The following is a 15,947-nucleotide window of genomic DNA, read 5'->3' as shown; positions in this document are numbered from 1 at the left end:
GATAGTAATACTAATATGAATAAATTTTATTATCCAGATTCGGGCTTTTTTTTTTCCAATTTGGGCAAAAGCCAGCCTTTTCTTTTGATTCATGCGACCCCAGAAAATATATTTAAAAAAAAGAATATTTAGTCGAGTAGAGGGAGTGTTTTGGGGTCGAACGTTATTGTAACGGCAAAATTTTTTCGTATGTAGGCTACAAAATTCTTGGGGTTGTGGGGTAAAATCCAGTTTTAACAAATGTACGCATAAACACAATCAACTTTGGCAGCTTTAATTTGGTTGACATCCAATAGCTGATGATGTTAAACAAAACATACTTCTTTAATTTAGATGGTGTATTCTAAATGGTCAAATAAACAATATAATATATAAAAGAGATTGCAGCTTCAACTGTACTTTCGTTGCCAACGTGACGTACTTCATACCAATTTCACGTTGGTGACAATACGACTGTTCGGTTCACTAGAGCTGTTGAATTTGCTTTTGTCCACGAATAGGACTAATAATGGACAATTCTGCAGGTAAAACCATTTCTCGCAAGCCTATCATTTTGGTAGCATGTAACCTGCATGTATAATATAGTGCTCCGTCGTAGGCCTACTGAAAACAATTTTAAAGCCTTTATTTGTAATGTGATTGTTGCATTTATGAAATCAATTATCGACTGTCGAAAAAATTTGAAATGAAAACGTCATATTGACGAACGATTCCCCCTTCCCAGCTTCTTACAATTCTAGATCTGCCTTTTCATATACTCAGGCGCGGATGCAGGATTTCTGAAGGGGGGGGGGGGGGGCGAGAGAGGGGTCCAAATATGATGACTGATCTCTTCTTTTATACAGAACAGTTAATATAATCACATTTCCCCTTAAAGGTTATGGTCAGTTTTCAAAAAGGGAGGGGTGGGGGGCGGACCCCTGTACCCCCTGGATCCGCTACTGTATACTCGTCACAAATCCGCAAACATTACTGCCACAATGCAGGACCATGTCTAGCCTAAATATAACAGGGTCGCTGGGTAAAAAGACAGGCCTGCGCGTTAGCAGGAATTAAAGCATTGGTGGTGGTGGTGGTGGTGGTGGTGGTGGTGTGTGTGTGTGTGTGTGTGTGTGTATATGTGTGTAGTCTACCCTATGGAGATAAAAATTTATAGGGGGTGTCGAGACATGCTCCCCAGGGAAATGTATTGAAAACTGAAAGAAAATTTGCTTGAGCGAGGGAGGGAGGTTCGAACCCCAAAACCCACCCTTGCACATGCGCCCGAAAGATCAGTAATACAGGGTCTGCTTTAAGTAGACAAAAAGGGCACTGTCAAATTAAATAAACAATATTTTTTTCCCGAGAGTGGTGGTACAGCTACCCCCATCTTCCAAGTACAGCCCTGTAGTGGCAATACTTTCTGTCTTCTTTTAAAAGAGCAGGAGCAGCAAGATCGATCTTTGTGACAAAATTGAAGCAAGCTTTAATCTTTGTGATGACGTCACAGCATCCCTGACTACATATATAATATGTATGTATCACACCACGAGGGTGGACACCCTCTATTTTATAGGTAGAAGACCACATAACAATTATTTATGAATCTTTAGTCGAAATTTATGCATGCCAGTTCCTGACAGCCTAAATGCCCACCTATGGTTTAAAAATACAATAAAATCATAAAGTATTTTAGACTCAAGGATATTACAAATCAAATCAAATCAAATGTTTATTCATAAATACATGAACAGTATAAGTGAGTTGTGCCACGTATTGTGGTCTATTAATACTTGAACAAACTAAATAATATGACAGTGATAGAAATCGAAATTGGTTAAACAGCAATACTATTCAAAATAATCAAAGGAGCATACATGTAATTACATGTAGATAAATGCTGATATCAATCAAGTCTAAATTTAATTTGTGTTTTATAGGTCCATGAGAAATATATACATATTAAAATTAATTTTACTCAGTGATAAACAGTGCAGCAAATTATATATAGAACATATACATTATAATAAAATGTCAGTGCTCCCCAAACCGTTTCAGATCAGCATATATAGGCCCTACAGGAAATTAAATATATCGGGAAATTATAAATAGGGTCATAATTATAAATATTTTGAGTTAAATCTTTGTGTTACTTCCATCATAATATACACAAAATTCCAAAATGTGTCGCATTTTTGACAATAGGGGCGGGACGTAGCCCAGTGGTGAAACGCTCGCTTGGCGCGGTCGGTTTGGGATCGATACCCGGCGGTGGGATCATTGGGTTATTTCTCGTTCAGCCAGTGCACCACGACTGGTATATCAAAGGCCATGGTATGTACTATCCTGTTTGTGGGATGGTGCATATAATAGATCCCTTGCTACTACTAAAAGAAATGTAGCGGGTTTCCTGTCTATGACTGTCAAAATGACCATATGTTTGACGTCCAATAGCCGATGATTAATAAATCAATGTGCTCTAGTGGTGTCGTTAAACAAAAACAAAAAAACACCCAAAAAACTAAACATAAATTTTGACAATGTTCACACCCATATAAACCACACCCAAGCGGGAATTTGCGGATATGAGGCATGTATTTATGGAAACTGCTCATCAAACATTAGGCCTACACATGCACGGCGAAAGCAAGTAGACATTGGGGGGAGGGGGGGGGGCCTGACTGAGATCGAGGGCGCAAAACAAAGTTTCTAGGGGGTTCGAGGGTATGTTCCCCGTAAAATTTTGAAAACTGGATGTTCTGAAATGCAATTTCCTGCATTCTACAAGTAAAATTCATCTCTGCCTTAAGATTTACTACCAATAATATTGTTTACTCAGAACCCCTCAGTCTCCCCTGCTCCGTCGTGCCTGGTACAAACATCCTCATTTGAATAAATTTTCACAAAATCAACTTGTTTGAAAATTACACAAATTGATCGCGCTCCATGTTTGTTACAAAGAAACTCGGTGAATAATACCAATTAGCCTCATTAAATTACAGCTACAAAAATAATGTCTTAAAATTAATGTTATAGTTGAATATGTTTTAGTTGTTGTGTACGAAGCCAAAACGACGATACCACAATGTCCTGTCGTCGACCTTAAAAACACATTTGCACGTGAGCGTAAGACCCCAAACATACCAAAGTTGGGTCTGGCGAGGTGTATTTTGACGTCTGGGTCTGTAACTGTTACTAGTTTTCAACTTTTCAATATACATGTATGTTAAGTGCGTTCATATTTTTAGATATATTTTCTTCTGTAAACACCAACAATAATTATGAGAATCTTACTTGGATTAATATATATATATATCTTTCCTGTTGTTTATTAAGACACAAAGTTAAAATACTGCTTGCACAGGCTCCGGTTGCCAGTCTGACAGTGTGAAAATATAACGCATGTTCAATGTCGTCTGGTGCCAGTTTTGTAGTTCGCGCCAGCACAGACTCCGAGTGTTTTGTCACATTCGATTCAGTGCGTTTCATTTTTGACTGGTACCATACTTGCCAGACCCAAACCCAGCGCTTCGGTGTGTTTTGGGCCTTAGATGACAACCATGACGTCACAGCGGAGGTTGAGGTCCCTTGTTCTTTCTAGAAGTGAAAATGACCCCGAAAGTATGTAATATTTATTTATATTTAAAGATATATAGGCCAACACTCATACGGGTGTGAAACAGGTCAGGAACTGTTACTGATAGATCATAAACTATTACTGACGTTCGTTCGATCGAACGATCGAGGTGCGTCTACAGGGTTTTCGGCCTGATTTTCAAAGCCAGTGCGCGCCATTAAAAGCCTGTTTTATGCCAGGACTTTTTATTTTCAAAATTACATAGGCCCTAATCTCCCTTTTTGTCCTGCGTTTCTCCAGCAGTGTTAATCCCAGGTAACCATGCTACATGTTCAACAGGTACCAGATCTTGCATCAGGAAGAAAGCAGTGTAGAAGATGCAACGCCAACTGCAACTTAAGGCCTACGAGAAATGAGCTGGGTCATTGCCCTGATTAGCATTGGCGTAGCCAGGATTTTATAGGGGCGGGGGCGGGGGGCATGCTATAAAATAGACAATTAATAGTAATACAAAATAAATAAAATAAAATAAAACAGAGACATAAATATTTTAAATTCATGACCTGTTCATATACACAGATTCCTTTTCTAAATCAATAAATTATGTTTAAAATATAACAAACAAAAAATTAATAGAAACATGCTTTTCAGGCACGCTGTCCTGGGCCCACACCAGCTATATGGCATTATGCATGCCCGTAGGAACGACTTTGGGTGTGTGTGTGGGGTGGGGGGGGGGGGGGGGGGGGGGGGGTACTGACGGATCGGGTACATACTCTATATCAGATTTTGGTTACAATGGCAAATATTAATGTGTAAAAAAAACCAAACTCACAAGTGGGGGTGCACGTGCTATCCCCCCCCCCCTCCCGGCCCCTTCGGGCCTGTTATGGGCTGTCTGTTCTGGACAGACAGTCAGCTGTTAGTTGTTTATGGTTAGTGAGAGAGAAGTCGATGTAGTGGCCAGCCGTCCCACACTAGCGCAGCGCGTCAGCAGTGAAGCGTCAATAATGCCCACATAATATACGCAGCGTGTCAAACAGAAATAAAAGAGAGGAAAAAAGCTGAAAAGAGGAAAAGAAAAACGGATTTGATTTTAAAACATGGCTCCCAGGAAGATAATTTCAAGTAAATTGGTTTTAATGTATTTATATAGAAGATTACTTGATAAAAACGCAAGAGGAAGTTTTGGGTACACGACATCATTGGCTGCCATTTCCGTGTTTTTGTAACTAACCGATAGGATGTCGTATACGCATGGGTGTTTCTGCACCTCTATGATCAACCTTTCTTCGTTAATATTTAGTTTTGGCATTGTTTTTCAGTAAAATAAAGATATTCGTCAATGGTGTGTGTTTTTGTTTTTTTTGGTGGAAGACCTAAAATATTACAACATTATGACATCATAAATTGGGGGTTTCAGTGCGCGTCAGAGCAGCAAGCAGCAAAAATCGCTTTTGGAACGATCGAAAAAAAACCGACGCTAGTGGGGGTATGTATATGGTAATTCATTGGAAGTTATTTTTTGCTGTCGACGCGCTGTGGTAATGTGGGACGGCCTTTACATCTACTCACTGAGTCGTTAAACTCGCACTGGGTGGGAGTGTAACCCCAGCACCTATCACTGTTGGGTGCGATAGCTTACCCACTAACCTATTGAGGCCAGTACTTCCGGTACAAATATAACGGGACATTAATGAAATAACACCGGTATAGGTTTTGGGTGTTTTTGCATGAAAAATATTAGCTTCATTTCTTTGATAACAGTAGTGATGTGGAATTGTGCAATAATTTAGAAGACATTCCACCACAAACAGGTATTGTATAATAAATTCAAAACATCGTCACGACCGAAGACTCTTCGAAAGAGATTCAAATTATAGTTTTGCGTATTGTGTTATCGTGGTCCTTATGTTTCCGATAATTTTTGTTCACAGATGGCATTCTCCCTTTTAGGGGGCGGGACGTATCCCACTGGTAAAATGTTCGCTTGATGCGCGGTCGATCTGGGATCGATCCTCGTCAGTGGACCATTGGGCTATTTCTCGTTCCAGCCAGTGCTCCACAACTGGTGTAACAAAGGCTGTGGTATGTACTATCCTGTCTGTGGGATGGTGCATATAAAAGATCCCTTGCTGCTAATCGAAAAGAGTAGCCCATGAAGTGACAGCGGGTTTCCTCTCAATATTTGTGTGGTCCTTAACCATACGTCTGACACCATATAACCGTAAATAAAAAAATATGTTGAGTGCATCGTTAAATAAAATATTTCCTTTCTTCAGTCTGTTAACTTTTTCTTGTCCGGACCATATCTTGCATACAGGACCATCAAACCTGACATGTAGGAACAACATGGGATGGTGGTGGTTGCGTACTATTACTAGGTCACTGTGACTTATTTTTCATGGTTATAACAGTAAATCCTGGTCCTGACCATATCTTGCATACAGATGCATACAGGACCATCAAACCTCACATGTAGGAACAACCTGGGATGGCAGTGTTTCATGTACTATTACTAGGTCACTGTGACCTACTTTTCATGGTCTACTGCACATAACTGTAAATCCTTGTCCAGACCATATCTTGCATACAAGACCATCAAACGTCACATGTAGAAACAACTTGGGATGGCGGTGTGTCATATTCTATTACTAGGTCACTGTGACCTGCTTTTCACGGTCTACTGCACATAACAGTAAATCCTTGTCCGGACCATATCTTGTATACAGATGCAGGGTTGAAAATTAACATGAAAACCATGGTCGTCAGCAGGGCCAGTTGACGAAAAATCTTACTGGCCCTCCTCAAAGTTAACTAGCCCACCAAATGAACTGCACAGCTAGAATTTTCTTTGTTGAGTAATAATCATGTATAATAATAACCATGTATATAGTCCGATGAATTGGCATGTATCTTCATAACAAATAAAGTTAAAATTCATATTAAAAATACATATTATTAAGTTTTAAACTCATACCAACCCAATTTAAAGAACAAAATAATCCAGTATAAATAAAAAGGTTAATTTTGCAAGTTATTAAATAATACAGATTAAATATAATTTTTAATACAGGGGTAAAGAAAAATACTACAACAGCCAAGGTATTCAGCTTTACTTGCATTGTCTCTGAAGTAATCGATAATGCAGTACAAAGAGACTAAAGGTAGAACTGCGTGTTTTAGTAAATTAAGTGGGGGTGGCAGTCCTCTTTATGGCAAATCAAGAGGGATGAACTCTCAAGTAAAGGAGTGACTGTCTTCCTATAGACAAGACACTAGATAAAGATAGATGGAATCATCCACTATTTTGCCAAGTACCCATTCGACTGCATTGTGCATAGATACGGCCCTGATCTTGTATTATGGTTTTGTCGTTCAGATTACCTTGGATTTTCCATCAATTACCTAAAAACCTGTAACAGAAAATATTTAACCTATGCAGTTTTATATATATTTTTATTATTAACACTGAACTTCCCAAAAAAAGAAGTTATTTCAGATGGTATGGGTTTACAATTTAATAAATTAATATGTTTTTATATGAATTTTATCTTTACATGCCAATTAACTGAATTTTGGAATAATCCCTGTAGTCATGGAAAATTTCATTGTTAGTGTTAATTAAAACTACAAGATAAATTTTGATTTTGTCCCAGAATAAAATACTAGTAAGCTAATTAAATAGGATTAATTTGCCAGTCTCTAAAATCTATGGTCGCCCAACGTACTACCTTTTTAAAAATTCGTAGTCGCCCTTAGCCAATAAAGGACGCTATGGGCGACCGGGCTACTACTAATTTTCAACCCTGCAGATGCATACAGGACCATCAACCCTTACATGTAGGAACAACTTGGGATGGCTATGTGTCGCATACTATTACTAGGTCACTGTGATCTATTTTTCATGGTCTGCTGCACATAACAGTAAATCCTTGTCCAGATCATATCTTGCATACAGATGCATACAGGACCATCAAACCACATGTAGGAACAACTTGGGATGGTGGTTGGTCCAAAACAAACTGTTCATCCATCGCATTGCAAAAAATCCACATAATCTATCATGTACCTCTCTCTTTTTTCTTTCTTTTTTTAGCTATAACAGCATTGCAGTATATTTGCAAAAATGGTCTTGGGGTGAAAATGCTGGTCAGAACATCCACTATTAAATGTTGAATAATGTCAACAATGCAGGTTTTCTATAAACACCTGTGGACTGCATTTCGAAGATAACAAAACAAATGTTTGTTGCAGTGGCAGCTTGGTTACGATTGTCTGATTTTCACCGACTTCCAGCTAGCTGCTAATACTTCTATCTTCCCTGTATAGACATAAAAATAAAACAAAGTAATAAATGATTACTATACATGTAGTTGTTCAACAATTGTTTTATTGAAGATATCACCGTTAACAACTTGTAATGGTTTTGGTATCGTTTTAGCTATACATTTTAAAAATTTTGTTTCCGTTTTAGCCAAATATAGATTGTGGTGCACTTTCAGCCAATACTAGGTTCCATTTTGTCCAGTTTGGTTCCGTTTTTGTTTGGGACCATTTTGGAACAGTTCTGTTTTCTCTATTTAACCCGTTTTTGGGATGTTGCATGAACACAGTTCGGAACTCCAAAGTTGTCTATTGGCAACCAATATTGTTGTGTATTTTGTCATAATTCTGAACTGTTTGTTTGAATGGTTTGGTTCTGGCATGGCTGATGCAAAGTCATGGATTCAATGCAAAAAAAAAAAAAAAAAAGATTGAAAAGAAACAAAAAAAGACAGATCGCCCGTCAGACTTGTAGAATTTGCATTTTGTAACTCATTCGTCAGAATTTTTACTCTCATTTGGGGAGCAGGCGAGCACTTTCTGCACCCCTGCATGTACATTTAGTCCATCAAAATAAATGTTTTACCTGTTATTTATTATTGTGATGCGAGTCCCAATAGATGTAAACTCTCCCCCCCAAACCCCCCTTCCCCCCCCACACCTAAAAACAATCAACTGTAGACCTTTACCTTGGTGAACTACAAGTAAACGTACATGTACTACTAGTGTTGAGAGAGTGAATTTCTTTATGGAACATCAGTAATATAATCAGTGACGGAGTCTTAGAGAAATATACAGGTACATGTACTTTTTTCCAGTTTTTCATCATGTTATTTTGATTTAATGCTACATATGTAGTTTCTTTCTTTTCACAGACATGTCGGGAATGTATTATTTCATAATTGTCGGCCATTATGACAATCCGATCTTTGAGGCAGAGTTTAATCCTCCAAACAAGATCAACGAGCCAAAGGTAACTATATGTACAATGTATAATAAGATAGCAGGATCGAGAAATTCTGGTTGAATAAAGTCTTGCAGAATAATTTGCTATCAATATTTTAGTTAGTGACATTTGTGGGACACAAACTGTTTTGGGTTGTTTTATTATGCTATGCATTTTGGAAAATGTATGTAACATTAGCAATAATTTGTAATCAAAGCAGATGATCACACAGGTGCCTACACTAAAATGCAGATTTTTTTATATTTTATTATAATATATATTTGAACCTGTAAGTACATACACATGTACATACATGTACATATGAGACTGGGTGGGGAATTGAGAATTTTTTAGTGTCCAATTTGGTTTTATTTTAGGGATGTCCATTTGATACATGTACAAAATATGTACATTGTATTTGTTTTAGGTTTTTTGTTTTTAAATACTTTTTTATTGCTTATGTGCTTGCTGTTATGTAAGAATAATATTTCCATCATGTCACTTAATGTCCCTACAGTGCATTAATTTTGAAACAAAGGCCATTTGGTGTTTTTGTAATTTATATTGACACATGTTTGAGAGAGAAAGGAAAGATTGTAGTAGTCAGCAAATAAAATGAATCAATGTTTAACGACACCCCACTACAAAAATACAATTAAATAAAAAGCTACCTGATAATGTTAACATGTGCCATGTTTTATGTTGAAACATTTTGACGCAGTGTTCTCTATTTGAAAATGATACATATATTATGTCAAAATATATAAACCTCTCAATAATCTTGCAGAAATGGACCTTGGAAAATCAATTCACATTCTATGAAGTAAATAAACTAGAGGATCATGGGATGTTGTTTGCTTCTCACTGATTGTTTAAACCTGGGTTTGCCGACTCTTTGTGTTACAGTTTGACCACTGGTTACCAAATCTATGGTTAACGAAGTCAACGCACCAAATATTGCTAACTAGCAGTGATGTCATTAATGGAAGGTACTCATAAATTTTTGGCTGCCTGTTAATTGATGTTCGCCAGAAACAGAAATAAAAATAAATGTTTCCTGACTAAATGTTGATATTTTTACAATCTAAAGCAGTGTTCTCAATACGATTTGTTGGCACATATCGGAACATATAACTTGTTATAAGACTAAAGTCGTTCTGATTGAGGTGTTCTGACAGTATGATTCGATTGCATGCAACAAGTCGGTGTGATTAATTGCATAATAAGTACGCCCCTTAATGTATGCATGTTGATAACTCTGTCACATGCATTTGAAAGCTTGCCCCTGGTGGGTTAATAGTAACTGGTTGTCTTTTTTAGGCTCAGATATGAACCTGATTATGCAGCATGACATTATTTCCACGTTGCAGACTTAATAATAGCCAGCTATTATTTAATTTTTATTTCCACTGTGCAGACTTAATAATAGCCAGCTATTATTTTATTTTCACCTCCTATTTTTAGTCTTGATGACATCACTGACTAGTGGTTAAATTTGCTCAGGCATTGAACAACCATGGTGCATGGTGTATGTCATTATTCAAGTCTACATTTAAAAAAAAAAATCAATTTCATATAGGAAGTTTTGTAGATCTTAAAATATACATTTTTGAACACCGAGAAGCTTTAAAATAACAACTCATGATTTAGTAATTGTAAGTATTATGTATGTTGTCAGTTGATATTTTGATGTTCCATTAAGTTAACTTATTAGTTGATACTGTTTGGTGCTAGCGTTCTTTGCATCTGGTTGGTTTGTTGCTATTGGTTTCTATTTCAAGTTTATTCATGTTGTTATTCATACCAAACTGCTTATTCAATAGTCCACTGGTTTCTTTTTTTTCAGTCACATTTTATTTGGATCTTGTTAAATTGGTATTGTGTAAAGTTAACTGATTTTCACTGATTTGTTTTCTTTGTTGTGTAATTCATGATCATCAAGCCAGATGAACCTGTTATCAACAATTTCAAATCTTGTGATTATTATTATTGTTTTTTTTAATGTGTTAAAATTTTATCTTGTGATTTAATTTTATCCTAATTGTACTTACAGTGGCATGTTACATGATTTGGTGTCAGTTCAGGTGTTCAGCTCTTGTAGCTGTAGGATGTAAGGATGAACAGTTGGAATTGCATAGAGATTGATGCATACCAAACTGTTTAAAATGGACAGGTTTTTGTCATCAAAGTTTTATGTACCCAACTGGCAGTTGTGATGTTTTCACCACTCGAGGGCGGGACATAGCCCAGTGGTAAAGCGCTCACTTGATGCACGGTCGGTCTGATCGATCCCCGTCAATGGGCCCATTGGGCTGTTTCTCGTTCCATCCAGTGCACCATGACTGGTATATCAAAGGCCGTGGTATGTGCTAACCTATCTGTGGAATGGTGCATATAAAAGATCCCTTGCCAGGCATTGAAATAAGCATTGTGTCTGGTAACCCATTTACAGGTTACCACAAAATATAGCCTGGTAACCTATAGGTTACCACAACTATATGAAAGTTAGAATTTAATTCCTGTTACTACTACTTTTAACGCGGACGTTCTGAAATTGTATCGGTGCACGCGAACATCGGTACGAGAAACGAAATCCGGAAGTAAATGAAAACGCGGATTGCCGGAATTGCTTTGCAATTGCACAAGTGTGCACGAAAATCGGTACAATTTTGTACGAGAAAACAAAATGCGGAAGTAAATTCATCTAGTGGACGCTGCTTAAATGATGAATGACTATATTTGCTTGCAATTGCACAAGTACGCGAGAATATCATGCAATTCCTTACGAGAAAATGAAACGCCGAAGTCTGGAATGAATTGCCTGGCTTACGTTCGGAAACGAAACTACAGTTCGTTGAACTTTTCTTACATGTGGTAACCTCTCGGTAACCTGAACGACCGTGCTCGACTTATTTCGATGCCTGCTTGCTCGAAAAAGAGTAGCCCATGAAGTGGGTTTCCTCTCCCAATATCTGTGTGATCCTTAACCATATGTCCGAATCCATATAACCATACATAAAATGTGTTGAGTGCGTCGTTAAATAAAACATTTCCTTCCTTCCTTCCTTCACCACTCAAATTATGAGACAATTTTGTAAATTACTTTACCAGTAGGTCATCACTGAATTACATGTTCCCAAGCAGGACAAATAGACAAGTGCTTAATCCAAATACTGCATATCAGGCATCAAAATAACAATAGTGTCTGGTTTTCTGCTAACCAATGTACATGCTGTCACATTTACCTAATTCACAGTTGCTATTAGTTTACAGTTAAAATCATCACAGATTCATGCACACTAATACTTTGTCATATTGCTGTTCTCAATCATTCAATGTATTCATACTTTTAATATTTGTGTATAAATTTATATTTCGGTATAGGAGAAGACTGTTTTAACAGCACACAATTGAACAATTTGTATGTGGTGGTGTGTTTTGTTTATAATTAGTTATCAAGAAGAAAGTACACTTCTCGACTTTCATTGTCATGATAACCTCTTGGTTACCTGAACAATTGTTTTCAACTTTTGTGATGCTTGTATGTACCCTGTATATTGATAATGTTGTTGTATCATTACGAGTGAGTTTTGTGCTTCAGATTGACGATCACCGACATCTGAACCAGTTCATTGCTCACGCAGCGCTCGACCTGGTTGACGAACAGGCATGGACAACAAGCAACATGTACCTCAAGGTTGTCGACAAGTTCAACGAGTGGTTTGTGTCGGCATTCATCACTGCAGGACGTATCCTTCAGGGTATAGAACACAGTGTTAGGAATCAATGGATTTGCTCCAACCAATAAGCAGGGCTCACGTTGGAACAAATTTTGGTTTAGCCAATTTTCAGATACGTACATGTATGTAGAGTATTTCCTTCAAAATCATTAAAATGTGGTTAATTTAAGGAATATTTTATTAGCCCAAAACTAAATGTTGTGGCCACTTTTAATAAAAATTAGCAATTTGCTAATTTGGCAATGAACAGGGTGAGCCTTGAATAAGTGATGTACATGTATTAAAAATTTATTAACATTAAGAAATTTGGAATCTTTTTGCTAATTTATGTAAAACACTTTTAAAAAATGTAGTAGTATACAGATCTCAAACTTAATAATAACACCAGTGGCAATTGCCATCGTTGAGGTATAAATTGCTGTATGTCGAGAGCATCACCGATGCAGTTTTGCAGGGTTTCTAGATTATGGTAGCCCCACTCCCATGGCTAGTGATATTCCATGTTGGGCTAGTAAATAATTACTATTGCCATGCCCGACGGCTATTGAAATGTTTTGGGTCAAATGTTGCAGTTTGGTCTATTTTGTAAATATGAACATCCTGCCCCAACCCCAACCCCCCAGTGTTTGTGTTTTTAAGGTCTATCTCACTCTTTAGGTGACATATCCGATAATTACTATTATTTAGTAAAATTGTATTAACTTGAAGTAAAGTAGGGCTAGTGAATTTTTAATCATCGATAGTAAAAAAAAATTAATCACTGATCCCAGGGCTAGTGGATTTTATAAAAATTCTAGAAGCCATGACTTTTGTGCTGCTTGATAGAAATGACTGCCGTCTGTAAAGCTCCTCAGTGACAGCAAAATGTATACACCGTGTGTACATTATCTGCCAGTATTTAACATTAGTACATTTGAAATTTGTCTACATGCAGCATGTTTATTTGCTGCAAAAGTAACTTTTAACTTTTTTTTACTGTAGGCAGGTGCTAAATTGTTGTCAGTGGGTTGTTTCACCCCAGGCAATTTAAAAAATGAATAGCCGTGTGTGACAAATTCTTAAGTTCGAGCCCTGAGTATACATGTATGCGAGGTAGAGCTGTATGTCCAGGAGAGCGTGCTTGAACCTTAATTGGTCATACATATGAAACTGTGATGTAATCATTGTGTGTTATTTGTTATAGAGTCAGTTAAAAAAGAAAATCCCTTTGCAGTAGGGCGAGACGTAGCCCAGTGGTAAAGCGCTCGCTTGATGTGCTGTCGGTTTGGGATCGATCGCCGTCAGTGGGCCCATTAGGCTATTTCTCGCTCCAGCCAGTGCACTACGACTGGTACATCAAAGGCCGTGGTATGTGCTATCGTGTCTATGAGATGATGCATATAAAAGATCCCTTGCTGCTAATCGAAAAGAGTAGCCCATGAAGTGGCGACAGCAGGTTTCCTCCCTCAATATCTCTGTGGTCCAACGCCATATAACTGTAAATGTGCTGAGTGTGTCGTTAAATAAATCATTTCCTTCCTTCCTTCCCCTTGCAGTAATGGTTTCAATAGGAGCTGCTTTCGGCAAACTTAAGTTTTAAAAAATAACATGTACATGTAGCTACCCTTTTATCTTCAGATGAACCGTTCCAAAATGCGCCAAAATTCCTACAAGAATTTACACAATACTTTCCTTTTTGTCTTAATCCTACGGGACATTCAGAATTCAATAGCACCAAAATTGCCCGCTACCGATCTCGGTCGGGCTGCTGATTCTCTCTTGCACTTGCCAGCGCAGGTGGTCCCCTCTAGTACCCACCCCAACCCTTTTCCTGTCCTGGATGGAGGAGCAGGCAGAGTACCGGCACCTGCACTACAACAGCTTGTCCTGAATGTACACGTAAAACCCTATGATCTGACCTGACTTTGCAGTAACATTAACTTGCTTGTTCCTTAACACCGACAAGGGATGAGATTTCTGATGCTTCACGATGTAAAGAACGAGGATGGAATAAAGAATTTCTTCACGGAGATGTACGACACGTATGTCAAGGTATGGCTTGATAATACAGGAGTGGGCAACAACAAATAGTTGCCTCTGTCTCCCAGGTTGTAATTCTGTGGTAGACCACTCCAGGGGAGTTTGGAATTCAAAATATTTTGTCAAAAACTATTTAAGAGCTCCAAATAGCCAGGATAACCTTTCTCTGATGTTGATTGCCATATAACATGTTGTAAATAGAGGAAGACTGTAACCCGGTGGAGGGTCAATTGAGGTTCAGTGGGTTGTAGAATAGTTCACCCTTGAATGGACTTTCTGGTAGGATTTTCTTCCCCATCCCAACCAGTGCCCCACAACTGGTACATCAAAGGTCACAGTATGTACTGTCCTGACTATGGGAAAATGCATCCTGAAGATGCCTTCCTGGGTTTTTTTTTGGGACAAGAGTAGCCTGTGTGATGGAAGCAGAATTCCTCTCTTAACCAAATGTTGAACTAAGCATCATGGTATGTTAGACACGAAATAACCAATCTTTTGTATCATTAAACAAATATTTGTTTCCTTTTTAACAAATATTTATATTTTGTTCAAACACTATACATGTACAGGTAGTTGTGCATAAAAACAAACATGATCTGAATGTCAAATCTTCTTTTTATCATTCCTGGTAAAAAAAAAAAAAAAAAAAAAAAAAAAAATATTTTTATGAAAAAACAATAGCAATCATTTCTTGTTATAACTAAAAAAAAATGTGGCTACAGTATCTTATTATATATATATATATTTTTTTTCTTTCAGTTTGCCATGAATCCATTTTACGAAATTAACACACCAATCAAGTCACAAGCGTTTGAGAAGAAAGCTCAGTTTTTTGGCAGAAAATATTTGACTGGATGAGTTACATTCCTTCCATTATTGGACAACTTCGATCCATTTAGCGTATAAGAGAGTTACTTCCCTTACATCGTTTGTTACTTGGATCCATACACTGGTTGAGAGTTATTTCCCTCCCATTTGTTGGACTACTTAGATCCATTTGTTTCATTATGAATGGTTTCCTGTATTTTAATGTAAATAAATATTTATTGAGTAATATAAACACAAAGGTTTCTACTCCGTGCTGTCTTTTGTTAGTCAATATTGATAACACTGGAAAAAATAAAGATGTAAAATTTTCTATTTTGATTTTGTGTTTATCTCCGTCTTAGCAACCATTGTTTCTCATTATGCATTATCTACCATACCACAGTTTTGTTAATCACTCGAGATTTAAAAAAAATGTTTCTAGTATTCTTCTGGGGTGGGATGTAGCCTAGTGATAAAGCACTCACTTGATGCTCAGTATGTCTTGGATCAAACCACGTTGGTGGGTCCATTGGGTGATTTCTCGTTCCAGCCA

General features: G+C 37.4%; 1 protein-coding gene across 6 annotated transcripts; it reads left to right on the top strand.

Moving 5' to 3' along the window:
- Nucleotides 1-409: 409 nt before the first annotated feature.
- LOC121374999 (trafficking protein particle complex subunit 2-like) lies at nucleotides 410-15,725 on the top strand. 6 transcript variants are annotated; one of them, XM_041502186.1, is made up of 6 exons: nucleotides 410-524; nucleotides 8,758-8,855; nucleotides 9,616-9,651; nucleotides 12,430-12,577; nucleotides 14,514-14,599; nucleotides 15,347-15,725. In XM_041502186.1, exons 1-6 carry the CDS (start codon nucleotides 509-511, stop codon nucleotides 15,443-15,445), a joined length of 483 nt encoding a protein of 160 aa, XP_041358120.1. In that variant the 5' UTR covers nucleotides 410-508; the 3' UTR covers nucleotides 15,446-15,725. The 6 variants fall into 6 exon arrangements, with proteins under 6 accessions (XP_041358120.1, XP_041358122.1, XP_041358117.1 ...); XM_041502183.1 differs by lacking the exon at nucleotides 410-524 and adding an exon at nucleotides 3,489-3,600; XM_041502187.1 differs by lacking the exon at nucleotides 410-524 and adding an exon at nucleotides 5,224-5,373.
- Nucleotides 15,726-15,947: the final 222 nt, after the last annotated feature.

The sequence above is a fragment of the Gigantopelta aegis genome, chromosome 6 (assembly GCF_016097555.1).
Source record: "Gigantopelta aegis isolate Gae_Host chromosome 6, Gae_host_genome, whole genome shotgun sequence".
Classification (NCBI taxonomy): domain Eukaryota; kingdom Metazoa; phylum Mollusca; class Gastropoda; order Neomphalida; family Peltospiridae; genus Gigantopelta; species Gigantopelta aegis.
The sequence above is the reverse complement of the archived record's forward strand: the minus strand, read 5'-3'. Positions and strand labels throughout refer to the sequence as shown.